General features: G+C 47.4%; 1 protein-coding gene across 1 annotated transcript in view; it reads left to right on the top strand.

Annotated features, from left to right (window-relative positions):
* The window catches only part of FLT1 (fms related receptor tyrosine kinase 1), a 204,800-nt gene that overhangs the window by 171,824 nt on the left and 16,044 nt on the right, over positions 1-16,932 (top strand). The window contains exons 19-25 of the mRNA XM_059684051.1: positions 2,641-2,754; positions 4,585-4,673; positions 8,121-8,277; positions 8,720-8,817; positions 9,483-9,605; positions 11,182-11,293; positions 12,866-12,965. Coding sequence (XP_059540034.1) covers positions 2,641-2,754; positions 4,585-4,673; positions 8,121-8,277; positions 8,720-8,817; positions 9,483-9,605; positions 11,182-11,293; positions 12,866-12,965 — 793 coding nt within the window. The remainder of the gene's footprint in view (positions 1-2,640; positions 2,755-4,584; positions 4,674-8,120; positions 8,278-8,719; positions 8,818-9,482; positions 9,606-11,181; positions 11,294-12,865; positions 12,966-16,932) is intronic.

The raw sequence follows: 16,932 nt of genomic DNA, 5'->3' as shown, positions 1-16,932 counted from the left end.
TCACTCTTGCTGCTCACGTGAGTGACTCCAGCCCTACTCGCTGCATGGCCAAGATTCAGACACTGTACTCTCTCACCACTCGCATGCAACCACACAACTCAGACAATGTCCGCTCTTGCTACTGGAAGCTTGCAGCTCACAGCTTACAGATGGCCCTGCTCTCTGTTCCTCCAGGCTGAAGGAAGTGCCTGCTACCTCCACCACCAGCTTTCTCCCCTCTCCTGGCCAGGCTGCTAGTTCCCAGCTGTGCTGCAGGGCTGCATCTACGACCTAGTCCTTGGCCAACTCTGTGCTTTCCTCCCTTCTCATCTTCCCTTTTACCACCCCCCCCCCCGCCCCCAATGCCCACCTTTAGGTGTTTCAGTGTGCAGGTCTCTCAGGCATGCATCTGTGTTGAGCAGGGACTTCTTCATTGAATTATAGGTGGTTAACTTGTTGAAATATCAGGGGGAGAGGAAAAGAGACGCTCTTACACCATCATTGCTCTGACGTCACCTCTCTCTATAGCCCTGTGAGGTATATATGATTATCCCAGCCACACAGCTCCCCAGTGTATAAGCAAGGATTTGAGTGCAAGTCTTGTAGTTTTGAGGGCAGTGCTCTTTCCCCCACACCACAGTGCTACCAAAGAGGTGCTGACTGCCTCCTAAACATGGTTCATTGCTCCAAAATCCTGAGGCAAGCTAGTACTCCGCCTTGAGATACACTGGAACTAAATCTGGAAGCATCTGCTTCCTCAGCTGGTCCTATTTCCCTGCTTACTACCACACTCTGTCTCTGGGCAAGGTAAGTCGGCTGTGCTAAAGGGGTATAAATGCATGAAGGGATTGATGAGTTTGAAAAGAGAAATTTTGACCTGATATTTCTTAAAGGCCCAAAGAATCTACTCTGTGTAATACAGAAATAGTATGTGTAATAAATATCTTTATAAATGCTTATGTTTTTTAAGCAACCAAATCATCCACTATACAAAATTTCTAAAAACCATTTTCATTCAGCTTTCTTGTTTTTAAATTGGTTGGCCATCTGTTTCTAGGAGAAATTGAAAAGGCAGAATGTCAAATAAAGGCCATGAGTCAGAAGCTCTTTCACAGTGCCCTTGAGCAAAACCTTTAACCTTTGGGGGCCTTATGCCCATATCTGCAATGAGAACAGTAATCATGTTGTTTATTTATTTAACAAATATTTGTTGAGAATCTCCTGTGAGCCAAACCCAACCTCACTGGAAGGCTTCCAAAGTTCAACTATTATTAAAAAATGATTTGTACTTAAGAAATACCGTATCGGTATCTACCACAATGTTACATGCATATCCTCTGATCCATTCCAAGACTATCTTACAGAAATACTTGCACATGTGTACAAAGATTACACACAGGCTGTCTACTACGGCACTACTTGTGTGTTTTTTAATATAAACTTTTTTATTGATTTCGAAGAGCAAGGGGGAGGGAGAGAAAGATAGAAACACAATGATGAGAGAGAATCATTGATTGGTGCCTCCTGCATGTCCCCCATGGGGGACTGAGCCCGTAACTTGGGCATGTGCCCTGACTGGGAATCAAACCGTGACCTCCTGGTTCATAGGTCAACGCTCAACCACTGAGCAACACTTGCCGAGCTACAGCATTGTTTTTAATGGGGGGAAAAACTTTAAACAATCTATATGTTAGGAATGCCATAAACCAATTAAAAAGGAGGGATAGAGTCTCTGACATATTAAAAAGAAGGAAAAGCAAATTATATCTGTCCATATATAGAGATGTATATAATCCCACATATATGTCATCCCACTTATGTAAATTAAAAAAGATCTTTGGATATATATTTTTTATAAAAGCATAGAAAGGGTCTGAAATTCCAAAAGATTAACAGTGGTTATTTCTGAAAAGTTAAGTGGGCTGGAGTGGCTTTCACTTTTTACTCTATATACATCATACTGTTGAAATGTTTTACAGCAAGATTATACAACTTTTTATTTCTAAAAGTAACTTAAAATATTTAAATGCAGACAGAATAAACGTAGGTTTTAGATTCTGTTAATTCTTAGACTGATGTTGTTTATTTCTGAGAATGAAATTGAAATCAGATGCCTATGGATCCTCACAACTTGAGATAACCCTGTGGACTCCAGGGAGGAAAAGGTTATAGGGAGAAAATAACACATTGCAAAGATTTTTATAAAGGGGGGGGGGGGGTGTCACTTGTGGCCATTTGTGCTCCTTCTTTGTAACACCTCAAAGAGGGAAACAATGAGAAAAAGAGGTAAGCTGTGGGCACATCCCTGCCTGGAAGGTTCTTGCTGTGCCTGGTTCTGATGGAGGGAAGTCCTTAGAAGGCATTTTCACAAGGTGCTCTGCTCTGAGTCAGCACATTACTGAGCAGGCCTAGGTCCACAGAGAGGAAATGTGCAGTGACTAACCCCCCCACCACCCTGGGCCTTACTGTAATCAAAAGGATGTTGGCTCAGGAGGGTGGGAGTAATGAAAACAGTCTGGAGACTTGGCCTTTCTGCAGAATGTGGGGAAGTTAATGAAGCAACAGGCAGAGCACTGACAAACATGGAGGGCAGGAACGCCGCTTCCGGCGGAAAGAGCCTCATTGTCCTGTCGCCTTGACTCTTCCTTGCTTCTCACACAGAGGGGGCCACAGCCAGCGAGTACAAAGCTCTGATGACTGAGCTCAAGATCCTGACCCATATTGGCCACCACCTGAATGTAGTCAACCTGCTGGGAGCCTGTACCAAGCAAGGAGGTAAATGAGACGGGACAGGGCTGCTCCATGTCCAGCCCACATGCTAGAAGCAGACTTCTCCAACGTACAGCTTCTTCTCCCCACCCCTGTTCCTCCTCACCTCCTAGAAAATGGCCTTTCAAAGGGTCCGGAGGAAACAGTTTTTCCATTTATAAAAGGAGGGGGGGGGGGTCCCATCCTAGAAATGCCTTCCCTGTGCAGTTAATTAAAGGTTCCGAAGGGAAGGACAGCCGAGCACTAACCTTCCCATAGGGGAGGACAGAAAGGTCTTCGGGAACACTCATTCCTTCAGGCGAAGCTTCAAAGGAATGGGCAACCTCTGCACTGAGCCCAGCTCTGGTCACCTCCTCCAAAGTCGCCTCCAAAACTGACCAGGGCTGATCAGAGAACCCCCTTCACCTGTGCCTCTGCGCTCGGTGTAGCGGCCTCAGGGCGGACGCCCTCCTGCGGGCAAGGACTGCAGGCTCCTCCTCAGGGTGGGTGACTACAGCCTGTGGCAGCAGCTTCCCGTTCTGTACCGGAGGGCAGAGGAGGTGCGGTCAGGCCTCCAACATGCCACGTCCGGACAGAGACAGAGCACCCCTCTGCCGAGCAGGCGGCCTCTGTGCGCCTGAAAGGCTAGGGGGCCTGCGCCCTGGGGCTCAAGGAACCCGCGCAGCTGCGCTCCCAGCACGCGGAACTGCTCCAGGATCACCCTGCTGTCACCCAGAACCGGAACCGGAACCGGAACCGGAAGCTGCTCTTCGCAGCAGGTCTCAGGCCTGCGGGGGCTGTGGGGGACGCAGTGGGGAGCGCAGGCGCCAGAGGAGGCGGACGCAGCCTTCGGGCACCACTTGGAGACCGAGTTGCACTGGGCTGTGTTTTTCTTCCCAACCCGCTTGCTTCTGTTTAACCGGGAATCGGCAAACCATGGGGCCAGCCTGTGAGATTAATTTGGCCGTTTTAAATAGTTGAGGGGAAAAACTCAAAAGAATAATATTTTGTGAGAATGATATGAAATTCAAATTTATATGTTCATGAAGTTTCATTGCGGCACCGTCACTCATTTGGTTGTATTGTCATCTATAGCTGCTTTCACACTACAAGGGCTGCACTGAGCTGTATGGCCTACAAAGCCTGAAATATTTGCTGTCTGGTCCTTTACAAAAACGTTTGCCGACCCCTGCTTTAGCCCTTGGGACAAGCCTGGAGGCAAAGGCTGTGGGACACCCCACCTGGCTGGGAAGAGACAGTCCAGACAGAACCGGTCTATTTTCTGCACTGGAAGGGAGGACCTGCTTGATAATCCTGGGGTTACTGTGACAATATCTTGAGGCCCCTCTACTCACTAAGGCAGGGCTCCTCAAACTTTTTAAACGGGGGGCCAGTTCACTGTCCCTCAGACCGTTGGAGGGCCGGACTATAGTTTTAAAAAAAACTATGAACAAATTCCTATGCACACTGCACATATCTTATTTTGAGGTAAAAAAACAAAACGGGAAGAAATACAATATTTGTATTTGCATGTGGCCTGCGGGCCGTAGTTTGAGGACCCCTGCACTAGGGTGTGGCTAACAAACAGAAGGTGGCAGCAAGTTACAGGGAGAGCCCTGGCATTGGCCCCTCCCCTCCTCAAAGTTCTTTCTCTTCTTTTTTTTTTTTTCTACTTCTCCCCACTCCCAACTCCCAATTGTTTCCTATTCCTTTTGAATTTTTTAATTGAAAAAACTTTCTCACCCGAAATTGCATCCCTAGACCCCACTAATATAAAGACAAGCTGGTTCGGGGCTTCTCAGGCTGGCAGCTGGCTGACCACTTGGTGTGGCTGAGCATGTGTTGTTTTGGCTGCAGGGCCTCTGATGGTGATCGTTGAATATTGCAAATATGGAAATCTGTCCAACTATCTCAAGAGCAAACGAGACTTATTCTTTCTCAACAAGGTAAGGAATTTAGGGGTTGGACATTCTTAAAGAGAGCAATGACTTTCCATTTAGGCTGTTGCCCCATAAAGCAAGAGAAACCTATATATTCCCATTAGACTAACATCTGGGTTTCCCTCCTTTTTAAAAATTTCCTTACGCTCTTTTTGCGGACAGCACAGAGAATATTTGATCCTGGTGTATGGAGCAATAAATAAGGATTAAATTTGCTAGCCTTCCATCTAAACACCTATCAAATCATCTTGATATCTCTCTCTCGCTCTCTCTTTCTCTCTCTCTCTCTCTCTCTCTCTCTCTCTCTCTCTCTCTCTTTCTCCCTCTCCCCCTCTCTCCCCAAATAAGCACAGACACACACAAATCACTTAGTCACTTGTTTGATAAAGATAGCAAGTGTAATTGTCTCTGTTTATTAGAGAAATTAGATTAGAGAAATCAACTGAGTGACTTTACAGTAAACAATAGACCAATGATGGAGTCCGAGAAATCATTTTCTTTCCTTCCCACTCTCCTTACTCCCACTTCTTCACACCCTCACCACCTGTCACCCCTACATATGCACTGAACCAGCCTTATCCACTAAAATAAGGCTATGTAATAAAAGAAACACATGGGTCCAAGTTCTAAAGGCAAATCAAGATTAAAAGAGGTTATTGAATGTAGGAAAAAAGACTTTAATAAAACTTTGCCAGTGTGACCCATCCCACCAACGCAGTGTCCTTCTTTGGTCTGGAGAAGCTCAGCAGACAATGATTCGATATTATTAATTGGTAATTAGCAATGTTGGTGAGGAATCCATGTAGTGTGGTGGGTTAAGCACTCGGACTCTGCATCTGCCTGTGTTTAAATCCTGTTTCTATCACTCATGAGATCTGGGACCTTGAGCAAGTTACTCAGTCTCTTTAAATTTAAGTTTCTCATTTATTGAACAAAAGTAATAATAGAACCCATCTCATTGTTTAGAGAATTATATACAGGTAAATATTCAATGAATGTTAACTATCATCATTGTCATTGACCCACTGAAATAGAAAGAATAGGTGAGTTCAACTGAATGCCACTGATCTGTATGATCTATATAATAGATTAAGTGTCCAAAACCCATGAGTGGTGCCTATCTCTGTCACGTGGGCAAGAGTGGTCATGTGGCACGCAAATAAAAACCACTGGACAACTAGCCCAGTCTCTCATTTCTTAAACTTTGATCCAACCAAAGACACATGCTCTACCAGACGGGCAGCCTACATGCAAGGCCATATTTTCCCCAATTTTAAACCATGTCCTCTCATCATTAGAGCCTATAAGCTGAATGGGATCTTTGTGATCAGCTATTACACACCCTCACAGTACAGATGTGCTCAGAAAAGTCAAGTGATTGACTTAAGGACGCACCTACCAAGAGATGAAAGAAAGAACCCAGCCCTCTTGTCTCCCCTTCCAATGCTTTTCTCTGCACTACACTGGATAAGGAGGGGGAGAAAACGTAAGCAGTGGAAAGTGGTGCCCTGAGTTGAGGGCAGTGCAGACCAGTCCTGAAATCCTGGACTGGCTTCAGGAAGACCTAAGCCAGCAGAATACCCCAGGGATCAGGGCAGGATGGAACATTTGGATTTGTGCGTCCTTTGTTTTGAAGAGTTTGCTTCCTTCTCTGGCTATATTTAATAATTCACCTCCCTGTTGGTGGAGCCTAGTATTACATGGAAAACACATGGCTATATTTCATATTTGGAACCTAAAGCAATATAAAGAGAAGGCAAAGAAAAACCCAAATGGCTAAATAGAAATGGGATATTTCATTTTCCAAATAAGTTCACTGCTTTCTGACAGAGTCCCAAAAGTTCAGTAAATCAGCCTTTATTTAACAGAAATAGTTACCAATAAGCAAAGCTGAGAATGCCATTGACTGAGAGTCAGAAAGCGGATGAGGGAGCTTGAGTTACGGTTCTTGGGAGACAGGCCCCAGGCTGAGACTTCTGGGAAGTCGGGAAGAAGACTGCCCAGAGAGCTGGCCGTGGCCCTGCGCCCGAGTGGGCCTGCCGAGCACTTCCTCCCCCACACCCTGCCAGCACTCTCCCTGCTGCCTTCTGTCCTGGAGAGGGCCTTGTCATAAATAAAATTCCAGTCCCCAACTGAGCAGAATCAAATCCAACTGCCTCAGGGAGATACTCTTTACCAGCTTTCAGGTGGGTCACCAGAGTGGCGGTGGCTGTTCCCTCAGAGGCCTGCCTCCGTCCTGCAGCACAGGAGGGCCTCCTTTCAGGGGGCCGCAGCCCAGTGCCCTCTGCACTTTTAGAATTTGAAACGCTCTCCTCTGCCCTCTGCTTGCTCCCACTGCGCCCTCTAGTGGAGGCATCACTCCTATTTTGTGACATTTCTAGGAAAAGCCGAGGAAGGCCAGGAAACCTGGCCAATCCCAGCACTGCCCAGCGTGCTGGCAGCTCAGGGACAGCACCGAGCCCCAGGCCCCCTTGGCCTGGTTTCAGTAGTGCCATCCGGCAGAATTGAGTCTAGTTCCCTGGTCCCGTCATGAGGCCACTGGGAGTGCTAAGGTTTTATTGGCACAGTTGCTAGTTGAATTACTAAATGTGATACAAATCTTTTCTGGTTCCACATAAACACCCAAACCAATAACTCATTTTTCTATGAGTCAGAACATGATAGGATGATAGAGCCTTTCAGATGAGGAAAATGAAACCCAGAAAAATAAGGTGATTTGCCCAAGGTCACGTTCACTAATGGAAGAGCTAGACTACACACCGGGGCTTGGATGCCCTGTCCAGGACGAAAGGCCTTTTCTACCCCTGTTAGGGTCTTAACTGTTTCTTTGTTTGCATTGGAAGAAAAAAAAATGTTCGTGTTCCCTCCTTTCCTAAGGAAACCAGAGAAATTGGTACTGCAGCCCTCTCTTATTCCTCCTCGTAGGGACTGCAAAGTGAAGCCCAAGTCCTCTGGGGGTGCTTTTCCGCCATTCATGCCATCTCCCTAAGCTGGCACGTGGGGTCGGAAACGTGCTTACAGGCACAAATGGAAGATGGCCAAACCTGAGTCCAAGCTTTGCCATTTACCAGCTGCATGTGACTTTGACTACTTGACTTCTCTAAACCTATTTCTTTATGTATAAGCAACAACTACTTCGTGGAATTGTTGGAAAGATTAAATGAGAAAATATACCTAAGTTTTTTTAAGATTCTGGATCACACAGAGTAAGCTCTCAGTGAGTTCCAGCTGAAGTTACTACTCCTTTATCGTACCCAGGACGCTGGCTCAAGCCCACCAACAGCAGCATAGACTCCACAACCCCAGGAGTAGCCAGGTGCCTTGCTGCTAATTTACTGTCTATTTTGTGGAAATGACATTCTCTCAACTCGGGCAATTGCCACCTTGAGGTACTATCTTCTCCATTTCGGTTCTGGAGCTCCTTCATCTGTGTCCTTCTTGGTCTGTTCAAAGGATGCAGCATTGCACATGGAGCCTAAGAAAGAAAAAATGGAGCCAGACGTGGAGCAAGGCAAGAAACAAAGACTAGACAGTGTCACCAGCAGCGAGAGCTTCGCGAGCTCCGGCTTTCAGGAAGATAAAAGTCTGAGTGATGTGGAGGAAGAGGAGGGTAGGTATTAATTCCTTCCTGTCCTACAGTCTGAGATATTTTTACAACATACTGTGCATCTCTGAAATTTTTTTCTTATTTATCACCCTAATAAACATCCGTGGGAGACTCGAAGGGTAATGTCCTGAGGAGATAAGATTTGAATAAGATTATTTACAGAGTTACTAATTTTGACAGGGAACTCTGTACAATTGTCTCTCCTCAAGCCTTTTTGTCTTAACGGGTCATCCCCCACCCCCCACCCCCACCCCCATGCTTGGGAAAATGGGCTGGAGGCTTGGAAAAATCTCTGATATTCGTCCTGAAACTCAAATGCTCTTGAAAATGAACTCTGATCCACTTATTGGTTTGTTTTATGTTTTACTAACATTGATCCAATAAACCGGGATTTGGCATAATAACAAGCGTCATTACAAACAGCTACGGTTTTAATGCTTTCCAGATTCTGACGATTTCTACAAGCAGCCCATAACTATGGAAGATCTGATTTCTTACAGTTTTCAAGTGGCCAGAGGCATGGAGTTTTTGTCTTCAAGAAAGGTCAGCCTTGCTCTTTACTGTTGCTCTTCGTTGCCAGGGCTGGACATGTGGACACTGACATGGACAAACACGCGTGTTGGCTATAAATCCACTTTTCCTAGTATTTGCTTATACTTATGTCCTTAAATATAGAGTAAATATCATGACCGATGCCTGAATTTGTCCTGATAGGAGCGAAGAGTTTTGAGAACACCAAGTCTTAATACCAGGGGGTAGAACTGAACTCTAGGGGAAAATTTGACCGGACAGACCTGGTCCCCATTCTTCACATTGCCCTCCACATATCTGCAGCCCTGGCCCGAGCCCAGAACACTCCACTCCCAGGAGGGCTCTGTTAGTCCAGCTGTGGGGACTGTAGCTGGAGGACCAAAGTTTGGGGGGAAGTTTTGCTCCCTGGGAGAATTTGATTGCAGCTTCATCAAAGAGGGTGCTGTGCTGCAAAACAGTGGCAAAGCAGATGCAGGCCCTGCCTTGTGTTTGGGGCCTCCGGGGGCCTCTATTTGTAAAGAGGCGCTTCACGTTTATGGTAACTCCATGTGCACTGGGGGTTGCTTCCGTTGTGTAACAGATCCTCAAATTAAGAAGAATAATGACACTGAGAAGCCACAGGAAATTAGTCAGTTAGACTAAGGAAATGCATTGATTATGCAACTGTTTTATTATAGTGCATTCATCGGGACCTGGCAGCACGAAACATTCTGTTATCTGAGAACAACGTGGTGAAGATTTGCGATTTTGGCCTTGCCCGGGACATTTATAAGAACCCCGATTACGTGAGAAAAGGAGATGTAAGTCAGTTTGATGTTTCTTTGACTCGTTTATACACTATCATTTTTAAACACAGACCAGTGCCCTCGGTAAATACTTACACTTCCTCTACAGTGGTCCCCTGAAAACCATCGTGTGCTTTCTGTGGAGACAAGACGGCTGTGTCCCAGAGAGCCCGTGTGTGGGTGGCCCTGGTCTGAACGGCCGCTCACCCGGTTCTGTTCCTCCCTCACTTCCGGCGTGGCACCTGTCCTCTGGCAGTGCTGCCTGAGACGGCGAACCTGGGAAGTGTTTAGCCGGGCTCTGGGCACCTCCCTTTGACTCCTGTGGGAGTTTTTGGAATCACTGGAAAGAACAGCCTGGACTCTTTCCCTCAAATAAACCCAGATGATTGACTCAGCAGGTGTATATATCTCAGGAAAGGGCGGGGAGGCATTGGTATTATCTTGTTATTGAGGAAGCTGCCCCCACCCCGCCTCACCCCGCCTTCCATGCATGCCGTTCACCTGTGGCTCACACTGGCCCCTCTCTGCTTGTTTGTGGGCACAGTGTTATGTTTCACTTTTGTGGGTGACCTCCTGTGTCCTCTCTTCTCAGCCTGCACCCTGAGCGCGTAAGCCTGGGTCTGGGCCCTGCCGATTACTCTACAGTGGTGGTTCTCAGACTTCAGTGCGCTCACAAATCGCCTGAGGGCTTATCAAACTACAGTTAGCTGGGCCCCACCCCCAGAAACTCTCACTTAGAAAGTCCTGCGCGGAGCCTGAGAATTTGCCTTTCTAACAAGTTTCCAGATGCTGCTGACACAGCTGGTCCCAGGACTTTACTTTGAGAGCCACCGCTCCAGTCTCTTTTTATTAAAAAAACAAAACAAAACAAAAAAACAAAAAAAATTGTCTTGAGGAGCCCTGACTTGCAGAGAGGGCACCTATGTATCTGTCTGCGCTCTTCTGTTCATCTCATCTCTTTCAGCCTCTCCCTGCTGCTCCCCCTGCATTTTTCTCTTTGTCTCTTCATTCCCATCCACCTAGGCGGCAGGGCCTAACTCACCAGGATTCCTGTTACCAAGAAGAGAACAAAATGTGTCCGGACACCTGAAAACCAGGCATGTGGTCTCCCAGACACTGTCTGTCACCTTCTTTCCTTCCTGTGCCTTTGCCCACTACCCCCATTTAATGACTTTTAAAATTCTGTCTTTTTACATAAGAATGCTATTCAAAATCCTCCTGCTGAAGAAAAATTTCAGGAAATTAGAGATTTTTCAGGATGTCTTCCAATTCAGGTCACCCTTTTCCAGGTCCCTGTGGAGTGCAGGGTTTGGGGGGAGACTGATTTCTTACACTCATGGAGTTAAGACGTGCTGGACACATAGGAGGGGCTTACTAAACAGTAATTATCTTCATGGGAATCACATAGCCCGCCGCTCTCTTTTGGTACAGCTGCATGTTATGAGCGTTTTCTCCGTGTGAGGAAACCATAACTGCTCTAGGAAATGATTTCTGGGCCAAGTGTTATCTGGGAAGTGACCCTATGGGCACTTGGGTTGAATGTGCTTTGTTTGCATGTCCTTCTGCTCAAGGCCCCCTTGCCCTTTTCTAGACGCGACTTCCCCTGAAATGGATGGCTCCTGAATCTATCTTTGACAAAATCTACAGCACCAAGAGCGACGTGTGGTCTTATGGAGTACTGCTATGGGAAATCTTCTCCTTAGGTAACTTTGGGGGAAGGAAGAGATCAAATAGACAAGAACCAAATGTCTGCTGAGTGTCCTTTGGGTAGATACAACCTTTAGGTCAGCTTCTAAAAGAACCTAAAACCCTCACAGAGCGTGGGTCCGTGCAGAATCTCAGGTGAGGAGTGGTGCGTGCGTGCGTACCCTTCAAAGTAAGGATGCTTTACATAGACACAAACAAGGTCAGACCAGTACAGATCTGAAGTCGGGTTTACATTCAGCCAGTCTGGCTACTCCTTTCTTTGTCCTTTCCCCCCCTTCTCCTAATTCCTCAAGCACACTGATTCCTACTGCCCTTTCCTCCTCCCTCCCTGCATCATGCCTCCTTTGAGTGTCCTAGGAAAGGCCCCAGCCAGCACAAGCCAACCAGTGTTAGGAGCAGGAGGCCTGGATAGTGCAGCTAATGTAAACACACCTAGTCCCGGACAGTGGTTTATGCAGGATGAAAGACGGGGACATTGGATGTAGTTATTCTGCTTCCAGAAACATCCACTATGAGTGGCTAGAAGCCTTGTTCAAGGCCCCGAGCACACAGATGTGCAGAGTCCACATCTGCTTGCAGACACACAGTGATGCTCTGAAGCCTCCCAAATGTGGGGTCTAGCCAAGAGTCTTTTGGACTTTGCCAAAAATTTGCCTTTTAGAACAAATAAAAGTCACCCAGTAACATCCCTGGTTTCCTGTAATGTGTGGAAATCATTCCCCTGCTTTCGATGACAGGCACCTGTTGCTTCCAGTCTTTGAAAGCAGCTTGGCGGCCACATGGCCCCACAGTGACACAGTGCCAGCACTGCACACCTCCCAGCTGCTTCCTACCAGCAGTAATCACTAGAAAGCACAGACAAACACATGCTGAGATAGACTAGGTTCGAGGTCTGGAACAGAGCAGACTAGAGGCCTGGCTTGCTACTACCCCTAGCCAAGAATCCCCCTAAAAGGAAAGGTTACGTGGGCATCCTGAACAGCAAAACTCACAAAAGGCAAAGTCGAGGCCCTCTGGGACCCTCTGGCGCACAGACTCCTGCCTACAGGCCACGCCTACATTCAGCGCCTCCTGGAGCTCAAGGCCCCTCTCCCTCAGTCCTAGCCCCGCAACTACTGCCCCGTTCTGTGAGAAGTTCACAGGAAAGTAGTGAATTAAAATCACCCTCACTGAGGGGTGAGTAATCCACAAGTGACCTTGGCCTCTTAAAATGAAGTTTACTAGCGCAAGGAATGAGTCTAATGACTGATTTCCTTAGAGTTCCTTTTGGGGAGAGAGAAGGGACCCTTCAGATGACACCCTCTCTCCTGAGCAAACAGACAGGAGTAGCCACAGGAATGACCTGGGGTATCGGACACCCAGCACCATGGGACCGGCCAGGCAAGCGTGTGTCACCAGCAGGCATCTGCTGAGCTTCAGTATGGGTTGTACTGTGTGTGGAGATCCATTCCAGTCACTGTGAATTTATTACTAAACCATCACTTTAAAGGGAGGAAAAGGACCCCCTTATAGTCTTTTGTACCCTGAAGCCATAATGTGCCCTGTGCTTTCCCCATTCTCTCACGCAGGTGGGTCTCCCTACCCAGGAGTGCAGATGGACGAGGACTTCTGCAGCCGCCTGAAGGAAGGCATGAGGATGAGGGCTCCTGAGTATGCAACTCCTGAAATGTGAGTCCTGGGCCTCCTCCATACCCTTGACAGCTCTCCTGCCAGCAGGACACCTCAGAAAGGGGACATTGTTGAGTTTTAGCGTCCCAGTCCTGCTTAGCCTCAATCGGGTCCAACTGTGCTGGAGTATCTTCCAGAAGTGAGGCACCCTGACCTTGAGCCTATTTCCTCTCCTGCCCACTGGCGTGGCTTTGCAAGGCCTCTGGCTGGGAACTGAAGTTAGAAACTCAATTCTAGGTATGAATCCAGGCAAAACTAACAGACCACCCAGGAACTAAATGTAAGACCTTGTCCTCACTCACAAAGTGGAAGCCAAATCAGTAAGCAGCCACAGGGACAACGTGCTAGAAGCCCTATGACCAGTCCTCTGTCCTCACTAAAGACCGGTGAGGGGGTGGGTTTGGAACGCAGGGGAAGAGGTGTAGGAGAGGAAGCGGGGCATTTCCTGATGGAATCAGTCATATACTCCACAGGAGGCAACTTGGGCAACAAGACTGCTTTAGACTCATCTTAGGAATTGGCTGCAGCTGCCTGGAGCTTCTTGCGGTGGCTTCCTGCTGTGCAGCCCTGTGACTCCAGGAAGGTGACAGGCACTGTGTGGAGCTTCCTCCATTGTTTGAGGCTCGCTTGCCTTTCTTGGATGCTCTTTCTTCCTGAACAGGAATGTGATGACACTTGCAGTTTTGTGGAGCTGCTGACAAGGACTTGGGCCTCCCCAGGGCGGCACCACCTTTCCTGAACTGGCAGGCGGCCCTCCCCATCCCACCCACACAATGGGGTCGGTCAGAAGCCCTGGGGTGGCCTCTGGGGAGGAGTCAGAGGGAATGGAGGAAGTTCGGGCTTGGCCAGAGGGCAAGGGCTCTGTCTCTTTCCTTCAGGTCTGGAGAGGAGGTTAGGTCAGACCAGGGGGAAGGCGAGGAGGACAGGGGACTTGGGCCTGGGAAGGCCGAGTGTGGGGCAGCCTCACATGGTCTCCTTGTTGGAGAAAGTGCAGAAAGTCCCCTTTCTGAGAGCTGGGGACACATAAATTAGCCACGAGGGCTGCATTGGGGCTGTAGTGCTCAAGGCATGGAGAGTTTTTAATTACTTGTTTCCTTTTACGTGGTGGAGAGGGCAAACACCAGATCTGGTTTAAAAGGAGATTACTTGGCACCTTAGGTTTTGTGTTTTCCCTGCACCATCTCCTCTGCAGTTCCTGCAACCTTAAGGAGCAGGCAGGTGATAAGCAATGAAACTAAACCTCTGAGACAGTGGTTCTCAACCTTGGCTGCACATGAGAATCACCTGGGGATCTTTTTAAAATCCTGATTTCTGGGCCTCATCCTCCAGAAATTCTGTTTCTTTGTTACTAATGTTGTGGCCCCACCCCATAACACAGAAACAGAATTTCTGGAGGATGAGGCCCAGAAATCAGGATTTAAAAAAGATTCCCAGGTGATTCTAATGTGCAGCCAAGGTTGAGAACCACTGTTCTGAGAAGTGAAGTGATGTGTCCTCTATCAGCTAAGACTCCGTGGTCGGCAAACTGCGGCTCGAGAGCCACATGTGGCTCTTTGGCCCCTTGAGTGTGGCTCTTCCTAAGCCTTAGGAGTACCCTAATTAAGTTAATAACAATGTACCTACCTAGTTTAAGTTTAAAAAATTTGGCTCTCAAAAGAAATTTCAATCGTTGTGCTGTTGATATTTGGCTCTGTTGACTAATGAGTTTGCCGACCACTGAGCTAAGTAATAGAGGAAACAAATCTAGAAGCCAGTCCTTTGGGCTGGTCTCCCTAGATCTCACGACCGCTAAATTAGGAATATGCCCCACATGCCTTAGAAGAAAGGTTTCTCTAACATGTCCACTCATGCTCTGAGTTAAATATTTCCTTCCACTTTTCACATAATGTGAAAATCATAAGAATGAGTTCTCTATCACTAACAGTAATAGTAATAACTGCAGTCATTATTAAACAACATGTCATAGTTTAGTGCTTATTAAGTGCCAGACACTGTCTTTGCACTTATAACATATATTCACTTTCCTAGTGCTCATAACAACCCTATACAGTAGGTACTATTATAATCTCCATTTTACAGATGAGAAAACCAAGGCACAGAACAGCTAAGTGATTTGCCACATGGCTAGTAAGTGAAGCAAACCCAGCCTGAGTCCAAAGGCCACAGCACTGTGCTACATACCTGCAGAGTGTATTTCCGAGTCTCACCCAGCTTCTGGTCCAGAATAACTGTAGAGGTAAAGCTCCCTTGGACTTTCGACTTTCCCACACCTTCAAGTCTCCCATGTAGCCCTGGTATCCCGCTCAGCCAGAGGAAGGATTGTTCCTTATTTCTAGGGATTTATTTCAGAAATGATAAAAAGTAAGATGCAGTTTCGTGAAGTGTTGGCTCAGAAGGACAGAAGTCAACCTTAGCCATTCTGAAGCATTTGAAAGTTGCCGGGTGAGGACAGAGTACAGCTCTCAGATCTAGGATTCTGTGACCTGAACTTGGCTTAAAGTGGCATGCACGCGAGAGCTCGGGTGATGGCTCAGACTGGAAGCTCTTCCCATGGGCCCCTTGCCCCTGGCTTATTCCAAGAAGGGCTGTTGGGTTGGGCGCAACTGGTGTCCCTTCACTTTATTAAAACCTGTTTACTTAGAGGTGTAAAACTGTTCAACGCTAAGTCATTGGTTTTCTGCCCAGAGCCTGTTGAATCAGATATCTATCAATAAGGGAATAAGCAGTTAATTTTTTTCCCTTTCCTTTGGTGTTTGCTGAGATAATTTGTATTGAATTTCAGGAAAGAGGAGTGGAAACTAGAAATCAGAAACCAAGAATCAAAATACAAAACAGCAACAGTTGTAGGTGATCCCTCTTGCTAGTTTCAGCACAGACAACCCAGAAGAGCCCTGCTCACTGTCACATTCCCAACAGCTGCGTGCCCAGTGTGAGGTGCTGCTGGCTGAGCAAGCAGGGCCTTTGACCTGTCCTCCCTGTCTCAGGCCCCCTTTCTGTTTTCCCAGTTCAAGTCTTTCTTGCTTTGGCTTCTTTTCGTAGGTTGTCTATGGATATGTTTAATGTTCTCCCAACGGCCTCGGAGACTCTGTTTATTGCTAGAGATAAAGGAGCCTTGGACGATTGGGCCTGAACGTGGCCAGAGGAGCAGGCCAGCCTCTGCCACAGCCCATGCAGCATGGGGCCTTTGTCTAGTGACCACCTGTCTCTGTAGTATATATTTTTCCACCTGTCTTAGTGAGTTACACATATAAACTTACCTGAAAACCAGATTCCCATAGGACTGTGCAGACTGTCTTAGGCTACTTCAGACTTTTGGTCACCACAGGCTGGCCCAGGCTGCCTGAATGAGTGCCTTGAGCCCTGACTCCGAGGCACTGCTGTTCAGGAACTGTTGGGGACCGTGAGAGCTGCAGCCCTGTCCTGTGTCTCCCAGAGAGCAGGGGCCACAGCCCAGGGTGAGCGTTCCCTTCCTCCCTCCCCGTCTCCTCTGTCTGTAATTGAGTCCCGGTGCAGTGGTACCCAGCGTTGGTCCGCACACCACACTCACCAAAGGGCCTTCACAAGTTCTCAGAACCAGCTGACCCACTCTACTCCCCCTGGGAGTTAGGAGAATAGGTACAGTAGATGAAACAAAGGGTGGGAGGAAACCAGAGTCATCTTCTGAGAAGAGTGACCCATAGATTTGGACAAAAGTAGGAGAATTGGCAATTCAGACAAGTTATTTTTATGAGCTCCTATCCCTTACTCAGAGGCTTCAGACATCTGCTTTACTGGGTACTTGTCAGAAAACAGAAACTCAGTATCCAACTATGAGGAAAGCAGAGGATGTCTGAAGACCACATGGTGCCACCATTCCCCTGGGCACCTGGAATTTTATCCCTGGGTTAAATCAGAACCTTGGGACTTGTATACCTGGACTACACTGTTTTGTTTCTCAGAATTGTTTTTACTGAATGGTATTTTTTGC

The sequence above is a fragment of the Myotis daubentonii genome, chromosome 2 (assembly GCF_963259705.1).
Source record: "Myotis daubentonii chromosome 2, mMyoDau2.1, whole genome shotgun sequence".
Lineage (NCBI taxonomy): Eukaryota > Metazoa > Chordata > Mammalia > Chiroptera > Vespertilionidae > Myotis > Myotis daubentonii.
This window is presented reverse-complemented; position numbering and strand designations above follow the sequence as displayed.